A 10,000-nucleotide genomic window follows, 5' to 3' on the forward strand; every position below is an offset into this window, starting at 1 on the left:
GTATGTCTGTCTGTGTGTGTGTGTGTGTGACGTAATCTCCCATGCATTCCCATCACTGACTCCCTCTCCAACACACCCATCACTAACCCCTCTCTCTCTCTCTCTCTCTCTCCCACAGGACAAGCCTATATTAGCCAGAATCAAGACTAAACCGATTTCTCGTCTGGGTTGTCTGTCTGTCCTCCCTTCCTACGGTGGCAAGGCTGGAGGGGGTGCGGAGGCCAAGGACGGACAGGGCAGTGGCACAGCTCCCCCTCCGCCCAGCCCTCCCCCAGTGCTGCGGCTGGGGGGAAGGAGTGGGGGCCCTGGTACGCCGGCCCCACCAGGAGGGTCGTACGCTTCTTCAGGAGGGGCTGGACGCTTCCTGTTCTCCACGCACCAGTCTGTGAATCCTGGATCTTATACTTACACGTATACCGCAGCCTCGAGCCACATGCCTACTGCCTATGTGAGTGTGTGCGTGCGTGTGTGTCTGTGTCTGTGTGTGTGTGTGTGTCTGTCTGGCTTTAATCTCAAATTTTCAGTTTTTTTTATTTTCAGTTGCTTATGGTCTCAAATTCCTGCCTTCTCTAGTCCTCTGTGTGTGGGTTGTGTGGCAGGGAGTGTGTTAGTGTGGTAGGGAGTTTGGCTAGGGGTGAGTTTGTGTGGTGTGTCGCAGGGAGTCAGTGAGACAGTGGTGTGTGGCTTGAGTGGAAAAATTAAGTCTGGTGCGGCTGGTGACTTAAAGAGAGAGAGAGAGAGGTGGACTGTTTTGTATGGCTGGTGACAGAGAGAGAGAGAGAGAGAGAGAGAGAGAGAGAGAGAGAGAGAGAGAGAGAGAGAGAGAGAGAGAGAGAGAGAGAGAGAGAGAGAGAGAGGTGTTGTTTGGTGTGGCTGGTACTGCAACTGTCTGCCTCCCACAGTTCTACCCGAATGTGATGCAATGGACACCACCACCGGGAGGCTTCTACGACATCAACAGCTTCTTACAGTTTAACGGGCTGTCACCACAGGGCACCTTCACCCCCCACAACCCAGGCCCCACCCTGCGCTACCCCCCAGCAGGAGGTGAGGCCCTGACACTGCTGGCACTGGTGTTTAGGAGCAGATGGTATTAGGTAGTGCTCAAATATTCCGAGTCTCCTCATTGGCTGTGCTGTAAGTGGATTTTTTTTAACGTCAGCCTAACTAATGCTTCGTAATTAGAGTTAAGGCTTCCCTCCACCCCTCCACCCCTCTGTTCCTCCCCCTAACCCCCTCCTCTCTCCGCAGGAACCCCAAACACCGCGACAACAACCGTTACGACAAGGAGAGCCGGCACAACACAAACAACAACAGCAACAACAACAACAACAGTGGACAGAACACCCAGGCACCACATTACCAAAGACAGCACCACCACCACCACCGCCCACACCCCACGCCCTCCCCCTCACAGCCACACCCACCTCAACACAGGCCACCCAGCAGGGCCCCCCATCAGCTGCCCCCACTCCTCCACCACCCGTCTCATCTCAAAGTTTGGAAAGTTTTGCACAGAATGATATTGCTTTAGCTAGTCAGAGTGGCCTGTACACCTCCTTCAGCCCCCCGCCACCGCTGACAAGGAGGTGGTGACTGTCTCTGCCACCCCTGCCACACCTGCTGCCTCGGGGGTGTCCAAACCTGCCTCCACACCCGTCACGTCCCCACCGCAGTCTCCCCCGCCAGCCGCACCCCCTGCCGCGCTCCAAGACGCTGTGGAGGGCCAGGCCACCACACCACAGCCACCTCAGCCACCTCTACCACCACCACACCTGCACCAGCCGCCACACATACATCCACGACACCACCACCACCACCACCACCATCACCACCAGTTCCCTCCACCGCACCACCTACCCCAGGGGCTGCCGGGGCCGCCGCCGCCGCCGCCGCCACACCGCCATGGGAACTACCCCCCAGACCACTTCCACCCACACCACCACCACCCTCCTCCACACCTCCACCAGCAGGGACCCAGGCCTGTGTGAGTATGAGACACACACACACACACACACACACACACACACACACACACACACACACACACACACACACACACACACACACACACACACACACACACACACACACACACACCATTCCCTCCATGCTGTGTACATTCAGCGACTCCACCAGTCCTATTTCTTATGTCTTGTGGGGTGTCTGTCTGTCCGTCTGTCTGCAGCTTTGACGACAGGCACCCCTATTACCACAGGCCCAGGAACCTCCGCCGCCGGCCCAGGGGCAGGGAGGACGAGGTGATGGGCGGGCCAGGGCGGGGCGGGCCACCTCAGAGGGGCAACGGACCGCCCCACCAGCCCCCAGGAGGCACGGATGCAGCCAAGCAGGGCCCCCCACACCGCAGGAAGGCACCCCAGCTCCCCCTCCACCTCCTCCACAGTTTGATTTAGAGGCTGCATCTTTTCCACCCCTGCCAAGTAAGTAATAGTAGTAGTAGTAGTAGTAGTAGTAGTAGCTGTGTTTGTATCTAGTGGTGACTGACCCCCTCCCCTGTCTGTCTGTCTGTCTGTCTGTCTGTCTGTCTGGCTGCCCCTCCTATCAGTCTATCATTGGCAGTATATCTTTTCATGTAGTTAATTAGGGGATGTTCAACACTGTGATTTAACTTCATTTTAATATTTTGTTGTTGTTGTGTGTATTGATGTGTGTGTAGTTAAGTTTTGGATTAGTTTGACTTGAAATTTATCTTTTTAGAATAGTTTTTATTGACATTTTTTTTTTATAATAGGTTAGTTTGATGAAGTTTTGAGTCAATGTTTTTTATTGTTATTCTCTTTTGTTTTGTTTAGTACGCAGGGAAATTGTTGCTGTTTATTTGAAGATTATTGTTTTGTATAGGATTTTTTTTTCTCTTTTTTTAGTTTTAGTTTTATCAGTTGAAAAGTTGTGTTTTATTGATTTTTAACGTAAATAATTTAGTTCCATTTTTTCTTCTTTAGGTTAACTGGTAACAGTGATGCATTATTTATTGAAACATGAGGTTTTATGGGCATACATGAGGAATTATTTGTCATTATTTTATAGAGCAATTGTATGTAATTAAGTGTAAATTTGTAAGGGATGTTGATGGTCATTAACCTAACCTAACAATAATGTGTGTGTGTGTGTGTGTGTGTGTGTGTGTGTGTGTGTGTGTGTGTGTTGACGGGCCGCTGTGTTGCAGGTACAGACGAGCCAGCTGTGGTAGTGGTGGAGCGCCGCAGCACAGAGTCACTGCCCAGCGCGTGGGGCGACACACAGCGCTTCTCCGACGTCATGAAGGGCAACCCAAAGCCTCGCCCCCCTCCCTCGGCGACGCCCCCTCTGACACCCCACCTACCCCCACCAGTGCCACCGCCACCCAGACACCCCCAACCACCACCGTCACCCCCACCAGTGCCACTGCAGTCCCCACTGTTCCACAGGTCACTCCAACTACCACTGCTGCAGCTACCACGGCACCTAGTCAGCCCACCACCTCCACCTCCACCACCACCAACACCACGCCACCCACAACCACCACCACCACCACCAGCACGCAGGCCCCACCCACCGCCCCGAGCACCACCACCACCACAGACGACCACAACCACCACCACCAACCACCGTCGACAACCACCACTGCCCCGACGCCCACCCCTGCCCCCGCCCCCAAGCCAGACCCCAGGCCAGCCCCGCGGGACCAAAGACCAATAGAGCGTAGGCCTGTCGGGGCGGGGGCCGGGGCCAACAATGGAGCAGCAAACGGGCCGAGAGAGAGGCGCGAATTTCCGAGAGAATATCCACAGAGGGGCCAGGTGGGGCGAGAATTTCGGGGTAACAGAGATCCTGCGCTCCGGACAGGCAAGGAGAACCGCCCGCTCCGCCCCAGGGAGGAGAAGATGGATGCAGATGGATGGATCACTAAGGGGTCGAGGGAGAGCCGCGCACAGAGAGAGAGCAGAGAGCAGTGGGAGAGGGAGAGTCGTCGGCTGCCCCTCGCCACCACAACAATAATAATAATAACAACAACAACAACAACAGTCATCACCATTTTCATCACCACAATCATCACTATCTTGTCAACGGAGATTCTGCCTCACCACCCTCATCGCCGAAGTAAGTGTGTGTGTGTGTGTTTGTGTGTTAACAGTTCATTGATAAAACCCTTTGGAACAATAATAGTAATAGTTGTTGTAGTAGTAGTAGCTTATTTAACAAGCAAAGGAACAAGAAAATTAATATTGTTAGTAATGGTTTATTGACACAAACAAACACATTAACAGTGTCCCCCATTGCAGGCCACAAAAGGGAGAGAGCAAGCTGGCCGAGGAGTGTGCGGAGGCAGCCAAAGGAGTCCCTGCCAGACCTCTCAACAACAATGATGGAGTGAGTGATGCTCTCTCTCTCTCTCTCTCTCTCTCTCTCTCTCTCTCTCTCTCTCTCTCTCTCTCTCTCTCTCTCTCTCTCTCTCTCTCTCTCTCTCTCTCTCTCTCTCTCTCCTGAGGGGTGTGCCTTCAGAGGGCAGTGTAATGGCTTGTTGGTCTTTGAGGGAGAGTTTCACCTGGCTTGTACAGAAGTGTTGGTCACTGGAATCATGTAAACCACAGTTACTTGCATTACAGCCTTTTAAACTGTGAGGAGAGGAAAACATCCTTCAAAACCTTATGATTTCAACTACTGCCTCTCATCATGCCAGAACAATGCCACTCTTCACACACACACACACACACACACACACACACACAGGACAGCAGCTAAAGCCTCGTTGTTCCACAGGAGCACAAGACGACCTGGGCCAAGATGGCACTGGCCTCCAAGGACCACATGGAGAGACTGGCGGCAGAGCTAAAGGAGAAGGAGGAGCAGGAGAAGATCAAGAAGCAGCGCCTCGCCACGCGGCCACAGCCCCGGCCTCAGGGTGAGTGTGTGTGTGTGTGTGGGGGGGGGTGATGGGGGGTCTTTTTTGCTGAAATATTGATAAAGACACACTTAGTACTGTTTAGTGTGGGTGGTGAGTGGCAGCAGCACCAGCACCAGCACCAGCAGTAGTTGATGGCTTGCCCCCCTACAGAGAAGGTGGTGACGCCCCGTGAGCGTGACGGCAAGATGGTTCGCCGCGACGCCTTGCCCCGGGACCCCCGTGGGCTGCCTGGGGAGCGGGGCGGCCCCATCCCCTTCCGGCCGAGGGACGCCGCCACGCCCAAGTCCCCCAAGTGAGGGGCCGGCGGTGCCCCGCCCTGCCCGCGCCTCCTCCAGTGCCTACGCTGTCCGCCGCCCCGTGTACATAGCCGCCCCGCCGCCCCGGATGCAATGCTCCGCCGGGGCCGTGACAGACAGACAGACGACAACAGGCGACTGGTGCCAAACGTGGCCGCCCCGCTTACCTGTACAGTTGAGAGTTTATTTTTTGACTACAGAAGTAGTTTGGGTGGCGCCCAACCCGCCCCACCCTGCCCCGCCCCGCCTCCGGGCCTCCCCGTGGCGGACAGACACACTGGCGGCGCCCGGCTGCCGCCGCCGCCGTCACCGCTGCTGCTGCTGCTGCAGTGTGGAGGACAAGTGTGGCTGAATCAAAAGTGTTGGTCTGCCCCTCGGCCGCCCCGGTGCTAAGGCCCCGCCCCGCCCCTTACTTGGCTGTGACCCGGCGTGGCCCCGGAGGACCCCCGGTTGTGAGTGTGGGCACCCACGCTGCAGTGAACCCTTAGACTCATGTTGTGGTGTGTGTGTGTGTGTGTACGTGTGTGTGCCCTCACCCGCCCCGCCCGGCACACACACACACACACGTACACACGCACACACAGACAAACACTCAGTGACAGTGTTGCCGCAGGTTGTACTTGGTTTTTTTATTTTTTTTTTCTGCACGGTCATCCCCGCCCTGCCCCGCCCCGCCCCCGTGTGTACATAGTGGAGGGCTGGGGCTGTACAGTGTGTGTGTGTGCGTGTGTTTTGCGTGTGTACGCCAGGGACACGAGGGGACCCAGGCAGACAGTGCCCCGCCCCGCCCCGCCCCGCCGTGGACTGGCAGGCTGCATGGTGGCTGTCATTTCCTTGGTCTGGTCTGGTCTGCTGTGAGACGCTTTGGTGCGCTGGTGTCAGGCTTCCGTGTGTGTGCGTGTGCGCGCCGCGGGGCACCAAGAGTGCTGGCGTGGTGTGGGGGAGGCCGCCCGGCCCCTAACCACCCCCGAACTGCCCCGCCCCGCCCCGCCCCGAGTGCTACTTAACGACTTGCCAACTATGCACGGGCTGGACTCACTGCCGCTACCCACCCCATCCCCCCTGCCCCCGGCGGCCCTGGTGACTGCCCCGCCCCGCCCCGCCCCGCCCCGAGAGGGAACAATAGGCCTTAGTAATTTATTGCAGCTGGTCCAATCGCTGCATCGCCGTTGTGCTGTTCCGTTGATCACAGCTTGGTCGCTTGGCTGCCGCCGCTGCAGTGAGGGGCGGGGCGGGGCACACAGCCGGGGCACACAGGGGCTGGGCGGCATTTGTGTACATATTGTTGGGGAGAAGCACAGCTGCAGTTTGTGTTATTTATTGTTTCCCTGGGGTGCTGCAGCCTGGCCTGGGGCGGGGCGGGGCGCGGCGGGGCACGGCGCAGCACGGCACCCCGGCACCCTGGCACTGCCCCCACTACAGTACAACACCACCACCACCACCACCACTACAACATTCCCCCAACCTCCCTCACCACCTCCCCCCACCTGCCAGTCCTCCGTGCCCCACACCCCCACGACCACCATAACTAACCCCCACCACCCACAACATTCCCCAACCTCTCCTTTCACCTCCACCCCTACACTAATTAACCCCCGCCCCCCACCCCCCCACAGCTCAGGAACAGTAGGGGGGCACCAGACTGCCACAGCTGCCCCGCCCTGCCCCAGCACTGCCCTGGCTGCCAGATATGCCCCTATCAGTGTGTGTGCGTGTGTACATGTGTGTTAGTGCTGTGCTGTGTATGTGTGTGTGTGTAGGAGAGGCCTGTGTGCGTGTGTGTGTGTACGTGTGTGTGTGTGCGTGTGATCTCAGCTGCTTGAGGCCCGCACAGCAGCATTCAACCTAATGAGTGATTCTCGACGCTCTGACAGACAGATGGACAGGCAGGAGGACACCCACCCCCGCCCCCCAGCCCCGTAACACCCCCATTTGCACCTCCTGCCCCTCCCTGCTCCTCCACCACCCCCTCCTGACCTGCCTTGCCCTGCTGCGTCTTAAAACACCATTTTCCTCGCTCAACACAAAAAACTCCTTTGGTTAATTATTATTATTATTATTATTATTATTATTATTATCTCATCATAATTTCATGTTTTTTTTTTTCAGTTTAGTTTGAAGAAATAAATTAGTATGTGGTTTATCATTGTCTTTATTTTCTTTTTTCTTTTTTGATCTTTTCTTGCCTCAGTTGTTGGGGGAGACTGTCCACCCGTGACTGTGTGTGTGTGTGTGTGTGTGTGTGTGTGTGTGTGTGTGTGTGTGTGTGTGTGTGTGTGTGTGTGTGTGTGTGTGTGTGTGTGTGTGTGTGTGTGGCGTTGGCTGAAGCAGGTAGGGACACTTGGTAACACTGGTAGGCTCTCTCTCTCTCTCTCTCTCTCTCTCTCTCTCTCTCTCTCTCTCTCTCTCTCTCTCTCTCTCTCTCTCTCTCTCTCTCTCTCTCTCTCTCTCTCTCTCTCTCAACACACAACAAACATGACAGACAGCTTACAAGTGTGTCAACCTTTATAAGCTGGAACACACCTGAATACCCAGACAGCTTGCCTTCACCTAGCTAAACTGACACAGCACACAGTTGACACAGCACAACACACACCACAACATGAATACTGAGAATAGTGTTGCCTTGTCACCAACACAAGACAGGAGGGTGTTGAGCACAGAGATCAGCCAAGCAGCGTTGCCACATCACCACACAGACACACACAAGTATAAGCATGTCTGGCGGAGAGACGGAGAGAAAGAGAGCGTGTACGTGTGTGTGTGTTATCAATAGCTACTAATATGTATCTTCAAAGGTTGTGTAAGTCTAAACACCTTTGTGAATATCAATAAAGGGCTGAGTTAGGCCGTGACTGGCCACCAAACTAACACTGATTGAAAGACTTAACACACTGCTGCTCTCTGGCCTCACATTACCTCACCTGTCACTGCTGCGAGGAGGAGGAGGAGGAGGCTGTGGTGGGGAAAAGAGGAGGAGGAGGAGGGTGTGAGGAGTGTTGCAAGAGGAGGAGGAAGGTGTGAAGGGGAAAGAGGAGGAGGAAGAAGAGTGTGTGATGATTGTTGCAAGGAGAGGAGGAGGAAGAGAGTGAAGAGAAGAGGAAGAGAGGGTAGAGGAGGAGGAAGGTGTGAAGCTGTTGCAAGGAGAGGAGGAGGAAGAGAGGGTAGAGAAGTTTAGAGAGAGAGAGAGAGAGAGAGAGGAGAAAGATTTGAAAACGAGGAAATTTGCAAAGGAGACAAGAAGAGTAAGATGATTAAGGATGTTTGAGAGGAATGAGACACAAATAAGAGGAGGAAGAGGACGATAAGTGTTTGGAAGTAGAGGAAGAAGAAGAGGAGGAGGAGGAATAAGATAATTGTGTGCTTTGGAAGTAGAGGAGGAGGAGGAGGAGGAGGAAGAAGAATAAGAAGAGGAGGAGGAATAAGAAGCTTGCAGTGCTGGGAGGAGGAGGAGGCTTGGAGAAAAGGAGGAAGAGGAGGCAACATTGGAAAGAGAAAAAGAGAGAGAGAGAGAGGATAAGGAAGAATAGCAACAAGAAGAGGAAGAGGAAGAATGAAGAAGAGAAGGAAGTTTAGGATAAGAAGAGGAAGAAGCTGCAAAACAAACGAACGAACGAACACAACAAATACAGTAAACAAACAAACAAACAAAAAAGAAAACGAGAGAGAGAGAGAGAGAGAGAGAGAGAGAGAGAGAGAGAGAGAGAGCATCAATCTACCAGTGTTACCATATCCGTGTCCTCACCTACCTGAACCCACCCCCCCCACACACACACGAACAGACAGCCAATAGCAGACAAGCCAGCCAACAGCCAATCAGAAAAATTCCACCTATATATTCACTAACACAAGGGTAACACAAGTGGATGGGGAAAGCAGATTAAGTGGAATGATGCAGTGGAAGCAGAAAAGACAGGCGGAGCAAAAAAAAAAAAAAAAAAAGTAAAGGTCACGATTAAGAACACGAATACCGTCAAGATCAAGATCAAGATGGCGCTCTTCACAAAAACACGCCATCAACGGAATCACTGAATGTGGAAGGCGAATTGAGGCGGAGACGCTTCAAATGACACAATAGAAAGAAAAGCTGTCTATTGAAGGAATTATAAGTGATTAAATAGGCCCTACCAGCTCGTTAATGCATACACAGGGGCCAAGAAGAAGAAGAAGAAGAAGGTCATGAAAGAAAGGATTGAAAAGGAGGAAGACGAAGAAGAAGAAGAAGAAGAAGAAGGTCATGAAAGAAGAAAGGATTGAAAAGGAGGAAGACGAAGAAGAAGAAGAAGAAGAAGAAGAAGAAGAAGAAGAAGAAGAAGAAGAAGAAGAAGAAGAAGAAGGAAATGAGAGGGAGGTCACAATATTAAGAGCAGGATTATATTTACTATCAAAACAAACAAAAAGCTTCACTCTTGTTTGCATTCTCTGGAAAATTAATCATGCAAATATTTAAATAACCAATAAAAAAAAAACCCGTTCCCCGTTTTCTATTCATTTAACACCAGAATGAAAAAAATGTGCCCCGTTTTCTTATTAACACCAGAATAAAAATGTCCCCAGTTTTCTATTACACCCAAAATGAAAATGAGCCCCGTTTTCTATTCATTTAACATCAGAATGAAAAATATCCCGTTTTCTATTCATTTAACACCAGAATAAAAATATCCCCCGTTTTCTATTAACACCAAAATGAAAATGGGCCCCGTTTTCAATTCATTTAACACAAGAATATGAAAATGTGCCCCGTTTTCTATCAACACCAGAATAAAAATATCCCCCGTTTTCTATTTGACACCATAAA

General features: G+C 52.8%; 2 protein-coding genes across 7 annotated transcripts in view; both read left to right on the forward strand.

Annotated features, from left to right (window-relative positions):
- The window catches only part of LOC135095496 (la-related protein Larp4B-like), a 25,827-nt gene extending 18,179 nt beyond the window's left edge, over positions 1-7,648 (forward strand). For 4 of the 6 annotated variants that reach the window (XM_063996344.1, XM_063996343.1, XM_063996346.1 and 1 more), the window contains 8 exons: positions 119-448; positions 903-1,047; positions 1,252-1,987; positions 2,189-2,441; positions 3,188-4,101; positions 4,284-4,371; positions 4,762-4,903; positions 5,057-7,648. In XM_063996344.1, coding sequence (XP_063852414.1) covers positions 119-448; positions 903-1,047; positions 1,252-1,523 — 747 coding nt within the window. In that variant the 3' untranslated portion in view covers positions 1,524-1,987; positions 2,189-2,441; positions 3,188-4,101; ... (1 more) ...; positions 4,762-4,903; positions 5,057-7,648. Of the gene's footprint in view, positions 1-118; positions 449-902; positions 1,138-1,251; positions 1,988-2,188; positions 2,442-3,187; positions 4,102-4,283; positions 4,372-4,761; positions 4,904-5,056 lie in introns of those variants that run through there. The other 2 variants (XM_063996345.1, XM_063996347.1) reach the window with 2 other exon arrangements.
- LOC135095465 (proteoglycan 4-like) lies at positions 1,906-5,202 on the forward strand. Its single transcript, XM_063996314.1, has 6 exons — positions 1,906-1,991; positions 2,219-2,403; positions 3,298-3,913; positions 4,284-4,371; positions 4,762-4,903; positions 5,057-5,202. Exons 1-6 carry the CDS (start codon positions 1,906-1,908, stop codon positions 5,200-5,202), a joined length of 1,263 nt encoding a protein of 420 aa, XP_063852384.1.
- Positions 7,649-10,000: the final 2,352 nt, after the last annotated feature.

Source organism: Scylla paramamosain, chromosome 49, assembly GCF_035594125.1.
Source record: "Scylla paramamosain isolate STU-SP2022 chromosome 49, ASM3559412v1, whole genome shotgun sequence".
Classification (NCBI taxonomy): Eukaryota; Metazoa; Arthropoda; class Malacostraca; order Decapoda; family Portunidae; genus Scylla; species Scylla paramamosain.